Below are 22,206 nucleotides of genomic sequence, written 5' to 3'. Positions count from 1 at the left end.
ACTGATCCCTTATTAAACTAACAGTATCTACCATTCAGCGGACTCTCCTAGCTTTTCTTCCAGCTCCCTCCATTGTGTTTCCCCTTCACACTCATATTATTTCCAAAGTCTCTCGGATCTCTGTGCAGCACAACTGGATGCTCCCCTGACACTCTTGAACACTTCCTATTTCACAAAACTCACACTAGTTGCTTGGAGTAATCCCTTCTCTACACTGCTCATGTCCTTGTCTCTCTTTTTCATAGCTCTGTTTATAACAGACTGAAAGTTGTCCACAAGACTAAAAAATCCTGGCATCTCCCTGAGAAGAGGCACTCCTATCTGAGCAATATCTTTGCAGAATCAGACACATCGGAGAGCCTAAGTTAGTATCTCTCTCAAATATAGAGAACCGCATAGCTAATTAAAAAAAAAAGAAAATTCTTGGTTATACCAGGTGCTTTCCTAGTCATCCCAGATACATGGATTAATATGTTTAATGCTGTCTTTCTAAAATAACATACAGCATAACAGTAAAATGTTAACTTCTGAACAATGCAAAAAATATTTGAGCACAAAACAGTGTTTAATGTATTAAATAATGGTGTAGATATAAATTATTTGGTTCCTCAATCCCATTTAGTAACATTTTATATAACATTTCATGAAAACATAGGTGCAATTCATTAAAATGGGCTCTGATGCAACACTGGCACCCAGACTTAAAACTACCTGAAAAAGTTGTTTTTTAAAAAAAGAAAACATGAAGATAGTTAGCAAAATGTTGAGTTGTAAGGAACTGCCCCTTAGGGAGATTTGTGTTAAACTTGGTTTTACTTAATTTGTCCAGAAATTATGTGGTTGAAGAAGTAAAAAGAATGTAAATTACACTAATAAGCAGTCCTAAATACTGGATCCATTGTTAATAGTACTAAGTCCTTTGCTTGTAGAAATTGTCAATTCTCTCAGAGAAGCTTTCCTTGACATACACCGTATGGCCAACTCTCATCTAGTAACTTCTCTTATTTTTAGTAAGATTGTGGGGAAAGTTGTAGTGAGACGCTTTCACAGTATCTAGATACTTTTGATCTTCTTGATCCTTGTCAAGTTGGGTGAAGACCTGACTTTGGCTCAAAACCAGCATTTGTTACATTGGTCAATTATCTCTTCCATTCTGATATTATAAGATCTAATTATCTTCACTCATTGTCTTCAATACTGTTTGTTCATGGGGTGTTGTTGACTTGCCTCTGGAGCTTGGTGAGAATGGATGAGGCTCCCTGGTAGTGGCTTTGTTCTTTTCTCTGGGAGATCTCAGTGGATAGTCAAGGGCAATTACACCTCTTCTTGAAGGACTCTCAAGTGTGGAGTGACCCAGGGTGACATTTTGTCACCCTGGCTGTTCAATGTGTACATGGGGCCATCAGGAAAGTTAAAAAGGGGAGTTAGGGTAGTATGGCATTTTCAATATGCTGATTACACCAAATTTGTGTATCTGTCTTGTTTGACTAGTACAACAACGTCATCCATTGCCTCAGACAATGTCAATAGGTCATCTACGGATGAAAGATAGTTGCTGGTAGGTCAAACTAGACAAGACTGAGGTGATGAGGATGACCTGGGAGAATAAGTTGGAGGAGATGACAGAAACAATAGTAGTTCTTTTCACTGTGGGAGTGCATCAGCCATTTAATCACCAGTGTTTGCAACTCATGGATGACTTTAGACCAGCTGTTAGATGACCATATTAAAGTAGTAACCAGGTTGGTTTTTACCCTCTTGGCTTGGTCAGGAGGTTGCCTGAGTGTCAAGTGCGATGCTTGACCTTTTGACAGGTGTGATATTAAGACATAGGTGCTGGAACTAGGGCTGGTGGGGGTGCTGCTCCACCCCTTGGCTTGAAGTGATTTCCCTTATATATAGATTTTACAGTTTGGTTCTATGGCTCTCAGCACCCCCACTATACAAATTGTTCCAGCACCCCTCTATTAAGCTTCATCCTCTGCTGCCTCTGGTTGGAGCTGTGTGTTTGCACAATGAATGGGGCTTGAGGGTGCTCAGCATTGGGCAGGATCAGGCCCTATTCAGTGTAACCTTCGGGAGTGGCCCCGAAGAGTTTGTGACACCCTCGTGAGCGCCTGAGTCGTGCCCCAAGCAGGGGAAGGGCCGGGGGAGAAAGAACTACATTTCCCAATCGCCTTTGTGCGGCAGGCCGCTTGTGATTGGCCAGGGTCTGCGTCCAATCAGCGAGGAGGAGGTGGATAACGGTGCGGCAGGTGCGCCCAGTAGGAGGCTGAGCTGTGGGAGGAGGGAACATGGCGCTGGGTACCAGGGCATCGCGGTGGCTGCTGCACCTGCCGGCCGGGAGTTGCCGCCTCCTGGTGCTGCTGTTGCTCTGCGTGCAGCTCGGGGGCGGACAGAAGAAGAAGGAGGTAGAACCGTTCGCTCCTCTCCGGCGAGCCCCGGCCCGGGTGGGGAGCAGGCTGGGGCTGCCCCGCCGCAGGCTCCCCGCTCCCGGCCCTATGAGCCCCATGCCCAGGCGCGGCCCAGCCGCGGAATGCGGGGACGGCGGGGGTCGTTCACGTGACTCAGCCGCGCTCTCCCCTCCCGGACTCGCGTTGCGGGATGGGCTGTTCCCTCCCTCGGGCTCCGGGGGCTCCCTCTGCCCCGCCACCTTCCCCCCACATCGCCGGGGTCTGTGCACGCTGCCGTTCGTGCCCCGTCGCCGCCTGGGTCCGCAGCCCGGAAACACTTGCGTGGGTGAGCCCCCCACTCCTTCCCACCTTGCTCGAGGCGCTGCCACCATGGCGTGGATTGCTCCCCAGCCCGCTACCCATCGCCTGGGGGGCTTCCTCTCCCCACTCTGTAGGAACATGCACATTGGTGAGCCACAGCACTCGTTCTAGCTATGGCAATACCACCTTAAACTTGTCTGTTAATATACTGGCAAAACAGGCCTCTCTAAAAAGACTTAATTGTGTGCAAATCGATAACTGACACATCTCCGGACTAATTACAACAGAATGTTGGATAATTTTGATTTTACTTTACATTCACAATGTTGAAGTTTTATCTTGTTAACACTGTTTCACCCTGTGTTTGCCTCAAAAGAAGTTCTGTCCTTTTGAATTTGGCCCTACATGTAGTTTTTGAATAAATAATATAAAGTCAATAGGCATAGTTCTATATGCCTTTTTCCCAATTAAATCACTTTTTAAAAACAGGGGAAGAGGACTGGCTTTACACTATTTGTTTGGGCTATTGCATGAGACCCTACTGTGAAATTGACTAGACCTAGTTGTATGAATAATGAAATTGAATGGGATATGTTTGTTGTTCAACTGAAAGTAATGCCGACAGACAAACACAAAAATAATCACAGTGTGCTTGTGTGTACATTGAATCTCAGTTCTAAAGATCAAAGAAATACTTCTAAACATATAAAAGACTTGGGGGAGGGGGAGAGGTAGGAGATTAAAAAACAAAATACTAAAACCAAAATCAATTTAACAATTTCCAAAGTGCTGGGCACCCAACAGTTCCTTGTAAGTCACTGAAATCTGAAAAATACTTAGACATCTAAGTAGCGATTTAGCAGCTTAACTCTAGGCACTTTTTTTGGAAAGTGTTGGTCTTTCCAGCATGAGAAAAGGAAACAAATAATATAGAGTAGGTTCAACTTTCTGATGCTACAATTAGCCATGTTTTCTGGATTTAAATATTTGCTTGTCTTTTTCAGACAGTAAATATGTTTTTAGGACTTGTTTGTTTCTGTGTCTCGGTAAAATACTAACATTGCAACTAATGTTTTGACACTTGTAGCACAGCTGCCACATCGCATGCAAGATGGATGAAAACATACTTTTTTTTAATGGGTTAAATGGGTTCTTTTCCTCATAAGAAAATAATGGTAATTCAAAGCAAAGTGGCCTTTGAGAAACACTTTTGGTAACATACGTGTGCATCTCCATTTTACCACAGAGTTGGCAAGTAACAGGATCCAAACGGATAGTCTTTCTTGGGGTAGATCCATACTTACCTGCCGGGTCGACGGGTGGCGTTCGACTTCTCGGAGTTCGAACTATCGTGTCTAATCTAGACGTGATAGTTCAAACTCCGGACGCGCTCCCGTCAACTCCGGAACTCTACCACCGCTAACGGCGGTGGCGGAGTCGATGCGGGAGCCGTGGAGTTCGATCCTGCTGCGTCAGGATGGGTAAGTCAGTCGAACTAAGGTAGTTCGACTTCAGCTACACTATTCACATAGCTGAAGTCGCGTACCTTAGTTCGACACTCCCCCCCAGTGTAGACCAGGCCTTGGTTAGCCATTTTGTACTACAGTACAAGTTGCTATTGCTCTTTTCCTCTCAAAAGCTTCTATTCAGCCTTCTTGCTTCTAGCCAATGGTGCTCTCCCTCTTCACAAGATATGTCTACTGTTGTAATTGCTATCTCTTCCTTCATCTTCCAGATTTCTCCTATACTGGAGTTGAATTTGTCCCAACAATGTACATACTTCCAGAATCTAGCATAACCATATAAATGTTTTTATTTTTAATATAAATTTATAAGACATCATTTTGTTAATTGTGTCTTAACTTTGTGTTCTGCATTTACTGTAAATATATACTGAGAGTTTAACACCCCTCATCCAGCACCAAATCTCATGAATTGAAACCATGTAGTTATTTGTCCAGATACAGTGCAATTAGAGCATGTATGTCCTAAAAATGGAGCCTGCAAAGAAAGGAGCTAACAAATGATATGCTGAAGGAGTGTCCTTAAGGGGAAATATATGAAGAGGACTGTGCCTCCATGAGGACAGAGTGATCAAGGAGGAGGGTAATGGAGAAAATAAACTTTGTGATTTGGTCAGGAAAAAGTTGTTGGTGATTGAGAGCCATTTCAGTGAGGTAGATACTGGTGTAGAGAGGAAATTGAAGTAATAAAAATAAAATATGTACTCAAGGAGTTTGAAAACACAGAAGGAGAGAAATGGGATCAGAAGAATTTTTTTTGTGTTTTTTGGGGGGAGAGGTGGGATAAACAAGAGGAAGGTCAAGCTGAGTGGTTAGGGACTAGTGGAAGAGAACATGAGACCGCTTTAGGCACTTCACAGGTCCTCAGCTGAAGAGAGAGAGAGGGTGGAGGAGTAAAAGGAAGCAATTTACCCTGGGTAGCATTACTTGTTTTTAACTTGCAAAATCAGTAAAACCTTGGTTGGAGCGGGGCTTGTGGGATGTTAGGAAAAGGGCTCCATGAAGTAAAAGAATTAGAAGTATTGGCAGGGAAGACAGTTTACATGAAGTGTATGAAAATAGATTTCATAGGGGGTTAGAGTTCACACAGGAAGTAGATGCAAAGCTTCAGTCATGATTGGAGACTGGTAGGAAGAGGAATGGCAATGCAGGAGGTAAGAAGAGGAAGGTAGAGTTATACGTGTGAATCATATGATCTACTGAAGAGAGGGCAGCTATTGAGGGAAAGTGTGAGTGGAGGAAAATAGAGAAGACTAAGATGCTGATGGTCTAATAGCTTATTGGCAAAGAATCATTGCCTAAAGTTATTGTGAAAGAAATTATAAAATATTTTTGCTATTTTAGTACATCAGAATCCAGCAATTTAATCTTTTCCTGCATAAATTATATACAGTTTTTAAGCTGGCATGCAAATGTTTTAAAGTTGAATATTTGAGTTCTTAAATTCTAACAATGGGGGAAAGAATTTGTGTTAGCTGATAACTTGCCAGCCAATATAACCCTTATTGCTGAGTTTTATAAATGGTATGTTTTTGCAGTGGTTGCATATTTCTATAAGTACATTCTTATTCCTTTGCTGCATTGAGCTCATTACTAATAATCTATGTGCTGTTCTGTATTATGTACATCATGACTATCTGTAACTGATGAGACAAATAGAAAGGTGCAGGCCCTCCTCTGTACACATGCACAAAATCCAATATGTAATAAGGGATAAAGAGAGAACTTCTTGGAAAGTGACTAGAGTGGAGAACAAGATAGAAACTTCCTATGCTGGCTCACATATGAGAATTAATTTAGTTGGGAGAAACTTCTTTTTGGGGCTTGATTCCCACATGTTATATAGTACCTTTACCTCAAACCACACTTTCTCCAAATGTAAATTATTAGCCTGATTTGCTGGTCTTGGATTAAAGAATCATCTGAATACTGTAAATATAATTACGGCCATGTTTGGTTTGGTTTGCTTTGCTTTGCTTTGCAGTAGTCATTAAAATAGCTGTCTTGAAAACCAAATCATGTTAAATAGTGATGCTGGTTAAAAAACATGGGGCATCTCTAGAAAAGCATTTATGATTGTATTCACTGCTCATATTTCCTGCACTTGGATAGTTTACAATAAATAATGATGTGAAAAGCTAGCAGATTTAGTTTGTCTAGTCTGTAATGACCTGAACTTTGAGTAAAATGCATTTAAATTCTATGTGATGGCCTGTAAGCTTGTTGAATTTGACATCATCCTAAGCATTTTCTGTTAATGATTCCTATCTGTCTTGAGATTCATTAGCTGATACTGCATGGAAAATAGACACAGTTATGGTGGGAAGAAGGCTATATTTGGGAGGGAAGAATCTCTGAACACCTAACAATCTTCCCTATCACTTAAGATTAAAGATGAATGTCTCATTTTCTACCACCTTCCACTATGTGCAGTTGTCTGCTCTGTGCAAAGTGAGAGTAAAGTGGGTGTAAATATTATTAAATACGAATGGCAGGTATTTTTAGATTCACTTTCCTTTCACTTTGCACATGAGCAAATGACTGCACAAGATAGAGTACTTTGGAAAATGAGGCCCATAAATAAAATGATTTTTTTTTAAAGTCACTATTACTACAATCTGTATCTTGATCAGTAATAAAATACTTCATCCCAGCAAGCAAATCTTAGTCTCCACAAACTAAGTGTTTTAATGCTTGATGTATATTTTAACTTGGTTGGTTCATAATGGGAGTTTTCCAGTGAGAAATTGTATACAGACTCATAGTTCAGGAAGTAATGGAAGTTGATACAATACAATTTTATTTCAGGTACAATTTACTTTTGCCTATTCTTTGTGAAGGAACTTGTATAGTAGACATAGATAATGTGACTCACATGGTATTGTACACTTATTTTTGGTTGTTATGCCTAGATACATAGAAAAATGTGACTCGCATGGTATTGTACACTTATTTTTGGTTGTTATGCCTAGATACATAGAAAAATGTATTTGTAATAAATCATACAAGGTGGAAAACCTGCTCTTTTGAAATCAATGGGGATTTTGCCATTGACTTCATTGGGCTCAGGATTTCACTCACATTCATTTTAAATGTATTAGCTGGATTTTTTTATATACTGAATGAAAACTCAAAGATATTTTCTCATGTTTATTACTTTTCATTTGAACAGATGTTGGCTAAATGGTGGTAGTAATATGCTGATTTCAGAGTTGCTGAAAAATTTTAATGCAAGACAACGGTCTAAAATGTGAGATACCTTGGTTTCCGTACATCAATCTTTATGCATGTAGTCTCAACATTTATTAGTCTAAACACAAATAGTATAAAGTCTTATAAATTGCTAAATCTTGAGGGACAAAATATCTTGCTTTTTGACCATGTTGTCCTTTTCTTCAGTCACCATTACTCAGTAAGCATACATTTAGTGTTTGAGAGCCATATTGTGCTTCATGCATGCTACGCCTGCCCAAGGGGTAGTAACTCATCAGCCTCCATAGGGAGGCTTTTACTTCAATATTCTGTTGGGGAACATGCTTTTCTATTCATTGCATATTCTCTTGTGCTAGAAGTAGTGGGATTGGTCCTTATCGCAATCATTTAAATCTAATACTGGAGTTATTTGCAGAACTGCTATGGGAATGCAGTAATTTACTTCAACACCTCTCTGTTGCAGCCAAGAAACATCTGATTAAAATTGGTACGTGAGCTGCGTTCTCTAACTGTATGTTTATCTTTGGTTGTTTATATTGTTACTTCTGGACTAGATGTTCATATTTGGAGCCTACTTCTATTTGCAGCTATAGAACGCTATTATACAGCTCATGACACAATCTCTGGGTTTTGTCAGTGCTGCTCAACTCTTCTTGCTGGTAGACACCGTGAACTAGATAGGTTAGCATTAGGGTTCCCATTACCATAACTTTTATTATAGTTGAGAATTGCTTACTGTACACTACTTTTGCTGTCATGTACTTTAATGAAAATAGATATATTAGAGCTGGGTGGAAACTGAATTTTTCATTTCAAGGGGAATGTTGAAAATCTGATTTTTCCTTCAGTTCTGAAATGGAACAAAAGCAAGAACTGAAATGAGATTTTTTTTTTAAAGAGTCACTTCTGGTAAATCTAAATGTTTTAATCTGATTTTATTTTTTATATTTATATATATATATATATATAATATTTACTGACATTTGATAGAGATAATTGAAATGTTATGTTTCCAAAGTCAAGACATTCCATTTTAAGCTTATCAAAATGCTTTTTTTTTTCTTTCAATCTTTCTTTCACAAATCTTTTGCTTGAAATGGACAAAGTTAGACAAACGTTTAGCCCAGGGGTTCTCAAACTGGGGGTCGGGAGACCACTGGTTTAGAGTATAGACTTTTCAGGGCTGGGATTGTCTCTTAATGTGGTCATATAGTGCCCACCACAATAATGCCATAATGTATACTGAGGGCTTTCAGCGGTACTGTAATACTACTACTCAGTGTGAAGTAATTATGATTAATAATGATCAAATTCAGACTCTCCATTTAAAAAGTAGTACCTAATAAAGACACTTAAGCAGTGATTCTTACATGAAAAGTTAACTATAAAATACCTTCATGTAATCTTTTCTTTTTGTATCAATTAGTACACTAAGGCTACGTCTACACATGGAGCTAGGAGTGTGATTCCCAGCTCGAGTAGAAATACTTGTGTTAGTGCACTAAATGTAGTAGTGTATCCACAGTAGCATGAGCAGTGGCACAGGCTCGCTGCCCTGAGTACAGACTCACCCAGACCTAATGCTTAATTTGTAATGAAAGAGGTGCTGAGGCTCAAGCAATTTTTTTTACTTTCATAACTGATGCAGCAAGCCCAAAGGTGCCGGGGCTATGAACTGCCAAGTATAGAGGTTCTGGGGCTCAGCCTGGCACAAATTAAGCACTTCCTAGACCTTACAGACACACATTCAGGGCTGCTGCATACTGCTGTCTTTGATACAGAGACTACACTAATATTTTTAGCGTGCTAGCTTGAGTATGCCTGCTTGAGCTGGGAACCACTCTCCCAGCTCCAAGTGTAGTCATTAGCTTAGATTCAGTCATTGCTCAGGTTGTTATTGCTTTGTCTTCAAAAAAGCATGTGGAGCTCTTCCTTTTTCACCATAATGATCCTACCACTTTTCTGATGCTGTTGAGCATCACTGATCTTGAAAGGTCTAAAGCGTTCTTTCCTGTATATCAGAGTAACTGCAAGCTTGGACATAGAAGACCTTTCTATAAAACTTTGGGTCCTCAAGTATTCCATTCTTGTTCTATGTGTGGTGTTTACAGTGTCATAAATTGCAGTGTTGGATTCCTGTAGCTATACAATATTGGAAGCTATGGCATTCGATTTTATGTTTTTTCTTTACAACTGTAGAAATAATTCGAGTGCTTTGTGGAGTACATGGTGTGACTTAATGGGCTTTGCTTGTGTTTGTCGAGCTTTTCAGTCGAACACTCTATAGGCTTATATGAAAAATTAAGGTAAGTACTAGGAGGTAAAAAGAACAAAAAGTAGCCTGAAAATGGTGTATACCCTCGTATGCTTTATACAAGTGTGGTAATTTCAGTGTATGTCCCTTCTCTTCTGCTAGCAACCAACTGTGGAAACAGACTACCAACAGTGGAGAGCTAAAGCTGTGGATAAGATGGAAGAAGTGAGATAGGAAGGAGGGGTGTGCTGGATATGGAGAGCTGTTTACATATTTTTAGGGAAAGAGTCGCCATTTAAGTACAGGATATAAGTTGCTGTTGGAAATGTGGTGGGGAAGGGCTCTTTTCAGTGTGTTATAGTCCCTTCCACCCAGCTTTCTTCCAGTATTTGAATCTCACTTTAACATCTATGAAACTTTTTGATTTCATATGGCTTTGTTAACCCAGCAGGTGGGGGGCGGGCATCCAGTTCTACCAATTCCAGATGCTCAAATGTCTTGAGTCGGGTCCCTAAAAAATCAAAAGATTGGGTTAAATCATGAGATTCTATTTATTGATTTGGCTTTTATTTGCCTTTGAGCCTTTAGAGTACACTTGAGTTATGTTTTCTTCCTTTTCTCCAGATTTTTCTCTTGAGAGCTAGACTGTGTAAAAAAAAAAAAATGGAAGCTAAGATTCTCTAATTGCAGAAATTCAGGAGCTGGGGTTTTAAGAAAAACAACAAATATTGTGAAACTTGTGATTTAAATTATGAGCTGGAAAAAAATAGGAATCACAGCCATTGCTTCCCTCTATCCTTCCCGGGAAAACCTGTCCTCTGACAAAACCTTGGCTTTGCATGTTAAATAGCTGTTTTTCATAAAGCCATCTTAGTAATTACATAGTTCCTGATGTTTTTAAGTTGCTAGCAAATTTCACCCTTTTATGAAGAAATCTAATTTTTCTCTGGTATTGAAGCTAACTGCACGCAAGAAAATCAAACAGCTTTACAGCTGCCAGAATCTCCCTGCATTGATAGATATGGGTACTTCATTGGCCTTCAAAACTTTTGGAACCCTTCCTATCTTTCATGAGCTTTTTTTATTAACAAAAACAAAAGATAGTGACTGAGCCATTTTTAGTTTAATTCTCTAAACAGCTGGGATGAATTCCATTTGCTCTTGGAGATCTGACACTCCTCTGTCCTCTTCCTGCTCGGCTGCCCAACCTGACCGCCCCCCCCCCCCCCGCCCCAGAAGGCAGGGAGGCTAGAAGTAGTCATTTTGAGGGTGCGCTCGAGGACAATGCCCCAGCAAGGTACTGTATCCACTCACCTCCTTCCTCAACTGCCTCCGCCCTTTCCGGTTGGCCTGGTCTCGTATCACTTCAGACCGCTGGGTGCTTGATACAGTTTCTTTGGGCTACACCCTGCAATTTATAGCTGACTGTCCTTCTTCAGGGATCCTTCTCATGAGCAACTCCTCGTTCAGGAATTCAAAAACCTCCTGTGCCTGGGGGGCAGTGGATGAGGTTTCTCGGAACGTGGAAGGAAGAGGATTCTACTCCTGCTAGTTCTGAAGGCAAAAGGGGGCCATTGGGAACTGGGTATCTGGGTGCTGGAGATGAGCACTTCTTAAGCTGTTTTCAGTTAAGTCTGCAGCTTTTGGGGAATGTGGTTCAGACCTGGGTCTGTATTTGCAGCAGACTAGTGTGTCTGGGTCAACAAGACAGGGCACTGAAGTCCCAAGCTGGCAGAGAAAACTGGCTCAGAGATAGGACTGCCACTTGATGTGCTGGGACTAAGGGGGTTTCTGTTAGCTCATTCCTTTTCCTGCCATCCTACCCCTCTTGGAGTTGCCGGCAACAAGGAACTGAGAGGGCACATGGTCGGTGGCGCCTGATATACCATCACATGAGAGGGGCATTCCAGATGGTGCCACAGCTGGCCCTATAGATAGAGTGAAGGCAGAAATCTCCAAACAGCTGTGCACATGGGTGCGCACACACCTAAAATGGAATGTACATGAGCAACACCTCTTGAAGAACAACAGTTATGAAAAGGTAGGGGACCGTTTTTTACAACCTAAGATGTGGGAAATCTTGAACCTTTGTGAAAAGACGCTCAGGGTCTTGACTGCAAAGTGGAGGAATATATTAATTTGTGTAACTTGGCTTTTATTTTATTTTACATTGGAAGGAAGACACTGTTTTCAAATCAAGACTCAAAGCTTGAAGTTTGCTGTCTTGAAATTTTGCGGAAAGTAACCAAAATAAGCTATGTCTAAAAATGCACAGTAAAATTATTTGAATGTAATTCTAAATGTTGCTCTCTAGCCCATCAAAACAAAGGAGAAAAACAAATAAATATGCCTGCTGGAACAATTCCTTTTTCCCCTCATTCATGGGTGCAGCACAACCCCACTTAAACCTCTGTAATGGAGATGTTGTAAAAATGCGGCATATATAACTGGGCAGTTCTTGTCTAAATAAATTATTTCAGAAAAATGTAAAGCCGTCTTATTTGTTGTGTACAGGATATGAAGTAAAGAATGCCTAGAGCAGCCTGATAACACTCATGTAATTAGATTGCTGAAACTTTGTTTCTGTCCTGGATGTTTCCATTTGGCAACATCATGCCATAGACAGATCAGCAACTTAATTGATCTTTCCTACCACTCTGTTCTACAACCATTTATGCAGCACTTCCTATGTACGTGCATGAAATATATGGATTGTATCTGCTCTAGTACTAAATGCTATGGATAAATCTTATTTAGATGGATTAGACTGCATAGCCATAGGGAAAACGTATATGTTGTTGGATGACTTATTGCTTAGAGGCTTCAGACTGAATAATATCATTTGAACAGAACTATTTATTTGTATGAAGGATGCATTTCATTGGGTAAAGTAACATTTTAGTTTGGTAACTAGTTTAACTGTATGCTTTGTGGACCACTTTACTGAGATCTAAGATAATTTAGGTAGGCATGAGGAGATTAGACTTTTATCTTTATGTACAGTTCATTGGTTTTCTGCCTTCTGTAACATATAGTGAATTTAATCTTTGTTTTTTTCATGCTGAAATTTTACAGTGATGAGATGCCATGGTGAAGTTAAGTATTAAATTACATTTGGACTTACCCTGTGTACAGTGGTCCTCAAAGCAGGATTTGAAGTGGATGAAGTCATATTTTTGCATGCTATTACCACCATATAGAAAGTTTGCTATACCCAAACAAATACATTAACACGTTAGTACTTCTTTCATGCTGAATTAATTATTGTATGGAAGAGCTAGAATACTAAGTGGCTCTACTTTGGTCACATTAAGGAATCCTATAACGTAGAGATTGAGTCTAACTTCCCTCCCAATGCAGACTTGTTCGGAACACTATTTTCTCTAGTGTCTTGTGTAGTCTGTTTTGATTGCTGAAGTAATGAGGTTTCCATCATTCTCAGTGAGGCTGTTCCCAACCTTTAGAACTTACTAGTGGGACTTTATATTTCTTGCCCTTTAACACCATTTTGGAATACCTTGAAATCTTCCTTTATTTAAATGGTTGTGGTTCTTAACCTCACAATTTCTCTAGCCCATCACTTCAGTTTTCTTAGTCTTTTTCTTCAAATTCTCATACAATGTATTACCATCTTTGTAGCACAGAGGTACTGATCACAGTAATATTTGGTGTGATCTCACTTGTGCTACAGAAATGCAATATTGCTTCCTTATTTTATCACCTAATACATGTTTATATGCATAATCGTGCATTAGTTCATAATCGTACTAGTTTATTTGATATGTTGCTGTAAAAGAGTATAGGAGACCCCATCTCTCCTTCACAAATACAGGAAGTCAAGCTCGCATAGGGAGGGGCCATAGAAGCAAACATCCCAGGAACAGGAAGTTGAGCTTTATTTTTCACCTTTGTTTCTAATCTCCAAGTTGCTGTTTAATAATTCTGTCCCAAGTGGTACCTGCAAAACTCCTAAGTTGATTGATAGCAGTGCAGTTTGTTTCCTTTTCTAGATTACTAATGAAAATGTTCAATAAAACTGGATTTAGTGCCAATCCCTGCACTTAAGTTTTTTTTTCTACTGTCTCTGCAAGTTTTAACAAATGAGTGCTCGGATGCAAGCCAACTTGATTGTATTTACAAAGTGTTTTTTTTTTTTTTTTTTTTTTTTTTGAACGAATATAGCAAAAATGTTCACTGATGTCGAAATATTTCATCTACTACTTTTCCTTCTAATAATTTTATAGGGGAAAAGTGTGCCAGTTAATTTGGCCTGATTTTGTGGCTTTCACAATCATTTCCATGTCTGTTCCTTTGGGATATATTATTTTGCAAATCCTTACATATATTGTTCTCTTAAAATTGAATGATCTTTCTTGGGATTGTAATTTGGTTACTATATAATTGCTAGATCACTCTTTAAAAACTTCTAAAAATGTTGGTAACAGCTTTGTAGGCTTAACAGAATTCTATTTTTACTTAAACATTTGGACAATATCAGTGTTTATTTTTAAACAACTTAATTTTTATCTGTTTCAATTTTCAGTTGCAGAGAGTTGTATAAGTTTCAGACAATTTAATGACTGATGTTGAGATTCAAAAAGTTAAAGATTTATAACCATAACATTACAAATTCTCAACATCACATGTCAATATACAAAGTAAATAACCATAAATCAAACTAAGCTATCAAGCAGCATTTTTCTTACTTTACCTATTTGTAAATTTCAGTTATTATGGATGAAAATATTCTTTCATCTGTTTGTGCGTATGTACAGAGAAATCAATGTTTGCCGACATTCACCAATTAAAAAAATTAATCCTTCCAAGCCTACTCATTTTTCTTTTTAGTAGTTTTTACAAAATCCTTTGGTCCCTTCCCTCTTTTCCATGACTGTGCAAAATAGACAACTGCTCAGTAAATTAATTAGGTAGTTCCCTTAACACTGCATCCCATAAGGTACTGACTTACGTATATAGTCTCTTCAAATATTTTCTGACCTGTTTCCTATCAATAGTAGGGAGGGGCCTAAACCTAAAATTCAGATCCGAATCCAGAGCTGAGCTATCAAAGAAGAGGCATTTCCTGGCATGTGGCTTGAGCTAATGAATAACTAGTGCAAGAATGTCCTTGTTTCTCTTTTGTTGTTTTTGTTTGCTTGCTTGTTTTTGTTTAGAAAATTAGATCTTTAAGCAGTAGCACTTAGCAACTTCGATCACCATAAATCTTCCTTCATACTTACTAATAGGCCTTCTTTCTCTCTCCTATTGCCTCTGTCCTGCCTAAGACTGCCAAAATATTTGTGGAATCCTTTCTTATTCCTTTTCATTTCTTTGGCTAGCATGAACTCATCATGGTTCTCCTTTTCTCCTCTTATCTCTTCCTTGTAAACTGTAACTAAATCTGAATATACTTCTAGTTCCAGTGCAGATTCATATTTACACTTAGATATTTAAGGAATCTCTGTTTTGACTGCTGCTCTGTTTTATTTTGTTTCTGGTTTTTGGGGGTATTTTTTTTTTTGCATATTTCTGATGAAGGTTTCTTATAAATCTGTAACAGACTATGTAGAAGAAGTTCCCAAACTCTGGTACCGGAGCTTGATGTTCTATCTGTTCACTTCGCAACAATTTTTATTTTTAGAAGATGGTATGTAAATCAGTAAAGTTTCGGAGATGCTGATCTAGAGAATTGGTTGCTTCAAGGGAGATTACATGCCATACAATGTTGGAGGGAGTGGTGGGGAGGAAGAAGAAACAATGGCTAAGCTACATTGAGCAGGTAGATGTTGTGATGTGCGAACTGTGAATCTTTAGAGAATGTCTCAAAGGCCATTTACCCTCAAATGAAGTGCTTGAATATGTGCAGTGACATCTTCTTTTTATTGAAATAGACAGTGTATAATCCTGTCGATGCAGCCTAAAAGCTCTAGAACTTAGCATAATATTCTGTTAACAGCTCTAGTTGGAGAGTGTTGTGATTAGTATAAACCTTATATCTCTGGATCTGGCTACAAAAACCAGCATCCTTTAAGATTCTCCATGTTCTAATGCAACACTTGGTCTGATGATTTAATGTGGATTCCGGCTGCTTCTTCCCTGGACAAGAGGAACTTTTGAAGAACAGATTGACGGCCACTTGGTAAAACAGACATGGACTTGGGGGAAGATGGGGGGTATTTCTCCCCCAAACTGGATATGTCGTAGAGGCAATGCGTGGGAGGAGTGCTCAGATTTGTCCCTTAGCCCTGCTTCCTCCCTGTGGAGTAATGTTGCAAGGGGGCAGGTGGGGAGGGCACTCTGTGCCTGCTGGTCAGTTTGCCCATGTGGGCTGTGTAAGGGAGCAGCGTCTGTTGACTCACTGCACAGACCATGTGGGTAAACTGACCATCAGACACACCGCAACTGGTGTTGCTGCTTGCCCACCTCTCCATTGGACCCCTAGGTGAGCACAGTGGAACCTTGGTGGGGGGAGTCAGTCAGATGTTCTCTCCTAGCTTTTTGGTTTCCCTCTGATGGTTTGTGTAAGGGGAGGGCAGGAAAGCAGCAACCCAGGAAAGCCAGGTGGCAGAGCTGCTTTCCAAGAGTCTGTGCAGTGTACAGCCCAGGTAAGTGAGTGGAACTCAGACCCACACCCAGGAACCTCCCTGGCTGCAGGAAGCTCTGTACTCCTTCCCCACTTCCTGCCCCCATCACTCCTCAGCCGCAGATGGGAGGGTCACTGTATGGGAACTGCCCCCCCAACCCCGTCCACCAAACCTCCTTGCATTTGGAGCCCATTCCACACCCAGAACCTCCTCCACTGAGCCCTCTGCGTTCACACTGCCCTCGTCAAGCCCCTGCCCCGGGACTTGAATCCCTATACTGCCGAGCCTCATCCTCTGCATCCAGAGCCCCATCCTCCCACACATGGATCCCTGCTTCACCTCACCACCGCACCCCTTGCCCCCCCAAATATAAAAATCAGACTACACTATGAACATGGAGTGGCACCGATGACTACGTAGAAGAAGCAATTTGTTGCTGAGAGGTGAAATAAGTAAAGGGGGATATATGAACAGAAAACTACTGTAAAAAAAAAAAGACTTGGGGATTAAGATATAAGGATTTTTCAGGGACCTTTGTTTAGACTAACTTTCATTGGTTAGGCAAAATGAGGGTATTCCCTTGCAAACTGCACCCCAGAATCTCACACATAGCTATCTAATCTATCTATTAAAATGTTTTCTTTGTACTCCCAGCAATCAGATTTCAGTAGAATTTGGGGAAGGCATTAATTGGATAATATGACATTAACTGCAATGTTTTACTTTTCACATTTGTCACAATAGTTAGAACTCTAATTAGTGGTAGATCTGTTGTACATTTCTGACTTTATTTCCAAAAGATGCTAAAAAGATTTTCAGCCCCTATTTATACTGTCATTGAACCTTCAGCGAGCTTTCTTGCTATCTATGGATCTAGTAGTAGGGCATTGCAAAAAATCAGTGCAAAGCAGATTGATTTTCCTGGTGATGGATGACTAATGTTGATAAGATAACTTCTTATCTGCGAACAACCATGTGTCTTAAACAGAACTTCTGTTACTGCTTTATAAACGTGTATAAACTCCATTAACAAGCAACTTTCTACTGCACCTCCCCTCTTCCATACTCATTAGAGACCAGATTTTGCCACCCTCGTGCTGAATAGTAGCTTGTTCCATGAGTAGTTCCACTGAAGTCCATTTTGGAGTAAGAGTTGTAGACTCTGGCCCTATGAAGATCCACAAAGGACTCCTGACCTTTCTGCAAGGTGCTTATTTGAGTTTGGATGCAAAGACAAAAGGCGTTTTGCAGTGGGTTGATTGTAAACTTGATTGTGCAGGTAGATTAACAAAGCACAGATTAAAAAAAGGCAAAACCAATATAACAGGAAATGGATAGCTTTTAAAATGTTTTTATATTGCATTGCTCTAATTGTATTAAATATTGACTCATTTAGTAGCATTGCCAACTTCAAAAGATTTATGCTAGATCAAGGCATTCCATTTAGAATTAGAAAATCTCCTCCTCCTCCTCCTATATAGTAGTAACCTTTTCTTTAAGAAACATTGTAAAATGATCTTGCGCTATTTTTCTACTAGATTTAAATCTTCAGATTTAATAGGAAAAACTATTACATTTTGAGGGTGGAATTTTCAGAAGCATCTAAGTGATTTAGAAGCATAAATACTATTGAACGTTAATGAAACTTGTGCTTCTAGGTCACTTAGAGGCTTTTCAAAATTCCACTAAAAGTTCATCAGATAACTTTTGCTTACTTAGGATGCACTGGAAAGAAAATGGAGTACTCCAGACATCAATGCTAAGAGTGATGTGGCTTAACTTTGAGATCACTTTCATGTCTGTAAGTGGTATCTTTATCAGATACACCTAGATTGTATGATATTGAGATATATATATAATTCCATCCAAAGAGCTGTGTCCATATTCATTCTTTCTGTTCCTTCTCTTTCTTTATCTCTTGAGCAGAGGACACCTCTCTAAATGTTTCCATTGGTAGTAGTTTATCCATCAAACAATCTTCCGTCTTGCATTGTAACCTTTTCCCAACCCTCATTAGGGATCCTTTTCACGAGAACTTGATAGTATTCTAAGTTTGTTCACTATTAGTTGGGTGCCATAGTGGAAATTCCTGAAGAGTTTTGAGGGAAGGGATTTTATTTCATTTTATTTACTTTCTGATCCCAGAGAGAGAGAGAGAGAGAGAGGCCTGTGAACCATTCCAGGCCTTCAGCAGCTCATTTGTTTAATCAGAAAGTTCAAGTTCCATATGCTTACTCTAGTGTCACCATATCCTCATCCACTTAAGATTGATTTGGTTCAACTTATAGAACGTGTTTTTTCACATCTCAGTGAGATCTTCACATTGAAAATAACTGTGGCTTATTGTGGGAGGAAATAATGACTGGTCTTTCAATTTGGACTGTCTGTGGCACCTTGAGGATATATAAATGTACTTAGGTGTTGTAAAGCTGAGTGATGTTTGCACACATGCTGTCTTTTGTGAGAGGCCTGATCCTACAAGCATGGTCAGAGCCCTGCAGGGGAGAAGGTGGAAGAATGCCTAGTTGAAAGCTGGGGCTTTAGCTTGCACAAGGGCTCTGAGCAGCTCATTAGTTGTGGAGCAGCATAAGATCTTAGGCAGCTTTGCACAAGCCTATTGGTGGAAACTTTGCCACCAGTTATGTGAAGCTGAGCTGTGGTTTTGGGGATGTCAGAGGCACCTAAGTACCTCAGTGAATCTAGTTCAAACAGCACATGGAGATTTTAGAATATCCATGACTACCCTTATTTGGACAATTCACAGAAATGAAGCAACCTCATAAGGTGATCTTGTCCAACCCTGTGCTCTGAGGCCATCCCTGACAGGTGTTTGTGGAATCCCCATCATTGGAGGTTTCTAAGAACAGGTTAGACAATCTCCCTTGGAAGCCTATATGAGAACTTAACTACCCCTATATTTAGAAAGCTTTTCCTAATAGCTAACCTAAATCTCCCATGCTGCAAACTAAGCTGATTCACTTCTTGTTCTGTCCTTGAGGGATGAGAAAATTGATCATGGTCCTTGTATTAAGTACTCTTTTATAAAAGAGTGCTGTGAGTCCCTCCAAGCCTCCCCGCCCCCCCCAGTCGTCTTTTTCTCAAGATTAAACACAATCAGTTCTTTCATGCTCTCATAGGTTAGGTTTTCTAAAGCTTTTATAATTTTTGTTGCTTTCTTCTGGGACTCCCTCTAATTTGTTCACACCTTTCTTAAAGCGTGGTGCCCAAAACTGGACACAGTACTCCAGTTAAGGGCTCACCAGTGCCAAGTAGAGAGGAACAATTATCCCCATGTCTTACATATGAAATTCCTGTTAGAATCATAAAAGATTAGGGTTGGAAGAGACCTCAGGAGATCATCTAGTCCAACTCTCTTCTCAGAGTAGGACCAAACCCAACTAAATCATTCTAGTCAGGGCTCTGTCAAGCCAGGCCTTAATTTATATTAATACATGCCAGAATGACATTTGTCTTTTTTTTTTCTTGGGGGCCTCACAGTAAGGCTTAGCAAAAGCTATGTCACAAAGATATATACTGTTCCAAACATTGAGGTTCAAGATAAACTGGAAGAAATCACAGCTTCATCCCAGTTAATACCTGTTTTACTGGGGCAGTTCTGGATTCCAGAAAAGGGTATTTCAAAATTCTTAATAGAAATACTACAAGAAAACAAGTGTTAAACAGTAATGGTCTTCCTCAAACTGATGGTCCTTAAGGCTTTGACAACCAATCAGTATTCTTGTATGCATAACTAAAATTGGGACTTCTGTAACACTGGATACCAATATGCTGTATAACAAATATAGACAGCATGTTTATGAAATCAGCACTGCCTGAATTTCTCTTTCTGTTTCTCAAAGGAGTTGTATTAAACCCTTAAGCTCATTGCAAGACCATCAGTAATTCATGGTTACTGGAATGTCTAAAAGAACTCCATATAGACTTCTCAGGGTTCAGAGTGATACTTTACACTCTCAAGTCCTTTCTATCCCATCTACAAGACAGAATTGTTAAAGTAGTTTACTGACAACATGACCATGATATTTCACATGAACAAGCAAGAGAGAATGCATTACAGCCAGCTGTACAAAGTGATTGTGGCTTCATGGGAATGATGCATAGTACAACAAATTTATCCTGTAATTCTCCACCTTTGTGGGCAAGAACAATACTGGATGACCGTCTTTGCCAAGATTTGTAGCAAGAACTCTGCAGCAAATATCTCCCTCTGTAGATATCTGGAGATAGTTGGAGTTGTGTCTTGCTGCAAATAGGTCTATCAGGTTTTGCTCCAGAGCAGAAGACAGCCAGTCCATCTCTGATGTGTGTTCTAGTTTGGGATGTAAGTCTCTTCAATGCATTCCATCTAGTTCTTCTAATCCAGGGATTTTTCAAGAAAATCAAACAAGAAAAATCTATGCATAATGCAGTTACCCCAGTCTGGGTGAGACAAGATTGGCAGTCAGATCTACTATAGCCATAGGCTTGTTTGTCTTCCTGCAGTTCTGAACTGACAGACTTAACAGGGAAGTCAGATTTGCTCTCTGGACCCAAACTCTGTCCATTTGACAGGATGGGCCAAGTGGGACCGCTAAACACTGAGGATGGAGTGGAGTTTAAGGACAATTTAGGCATGGCCCAATATCTAAACAAATACTTTGCCTCAGTCTTTAATGAGGAGCTTAGGGATAATGGTAGGATGACAAATGGGAATGAGGATATAGAGGTAGATATTACCATATCCGAGGTAGAAGCCAAACTCGAACAGTTTAATGAGACTAAGTCGGGGGGCCCAGATAACCTTCATCCAAGACTATTAAAGGAACTGGCGCATGAAATTGCAAGGCCATTAGCAAGAATTTTTAGTGAATCTGTAAACTCAGGGGTTGTACCGTATGACTGGAGAATTGCTAACAGAGTTCCTATCTTTAAGAAAGGGGGGAAAAAGTGATCTGGGCAACTACAGGCCTGTTAGTCTGACATCTGTAGTATGCAAGGTCTTGGAAAAATTTTTGAAAGAGAAAGTAGTCAAGGACATTGAGGTTAATGGTAATTGGGACAAAATACAACATGGTTTTACAAAAGGTAGATCGTGCCAAACCAACCTGATCTCCTTCTTTGAGAAGGTAACAGATTTTTTTAGATAAAGGAAATGCAGTGGATCTAATTTACCTCTATTTCAGTAAAGCATTTGATATGGTTCCACGTGGGGAATTATTAGCTAAATTGGAAAAGCTGGGGATCAATATGAAAACTGAAAGGTGGATAAGGAACTGGTTGAAAAATATCCCATTGTGTGAGTAAAAAATGCCATCATCCCTTCATTTGACCAAAAGCATGTTCACCTGCCATTCTGCACCTGCTGAGTTGGTAGTTGAGTCATTCCTCATTGGTGTCAAAATGGCCAGTGTTCGGTTTCATGAGCGAAGGGAGTATGGGCTAGATTGAGTTGCCCAGGCTCACTACTGGTATTTCAGTATTCCCAATGGTAATCTGTTGGATAGGAAAGAAGGTCCCTACTTGCAGGTTTCTGAAAATCCCGTCAGTGCAGCTCTCATTTTGGTATCCCTTCATGCCAGGGGTGGACAAGCTTGGTGCGCAGATCCAGGAATGTGGCCTTCCACATCTGAAAGTTCTTTAGGCACTGGTAGTTATCCAAAGCATGCATCATGATGCAATCTCACCACTCAGGGACCAGAAGCAGCACCTCAAGAACACCACCAACAACCTGCAATTGGTTCTTGCTATATCCCACAGTAACTTGTTCTCCAACAAATAATCATGTTCACCAGTGATTTGGTTCTTTTTTTGGCTCTGCAGATATTGTGGGATCATGTGTCCTTTTACTTTCAGTGCTCATAACAAATAGTGAAGAGTTGTGCAGGCTCCATGCTTCTTTCAGAGATGGTGGACAATGT

At 40.0% G+C, this 22,206-nt stretch overlaps 1 protein-coding gene across 5 annotated transcripts in view; it reads left to right on the top strand.

Annotated features, from left to right (window-relative positions):
• Positions 1–22,206, top strand: part of TUSC3 (tumor suppressor candidate 3) — a 307,547-nt gene that overhangs the window by 24,357 nt on the left and 260,984 nt on the right. For 4 of the 5 annotated variants that reach the window (XM_039542533.1, XM_039542532.1, XM_039542536.1 and 1 more), the window contains exon 1: positions 2,279–2,411. The exons of the other annotated variant lie outside the window; for it this stretch is intronic. In XM_039542533.1, coding sequence (XP_039398467.1) covers positions 2,295–2,411 — 117 coding nt within the window. In that variant the 5' untranslated portion in view covers positions 2,279–2,294. Of the gene's footprint in view, positions 1–2,278; positions 2,412–22,206 lie in introns of those variants that run through there. 5 annotated transcript variants of the gene reach the window in all.

This window comes from Mauremys reevesii, linkage group 5 (genome assembly GCF_016161935.1).
Source record: "Mauremys reevesii isolate NIE-2019 linkage group 5, ASM1616193v1, whole genome shotgun sequence".
Taxonomy (NCBI): domain Eukaryota; kingdom Metazoa; phylum Chordata; order Testudines; family Geoemydidae; genus Mauremys; species Mauremys reevesii.
This window is presented reverse-complemented; position numbering and strand designations above follow the sequence as displayed.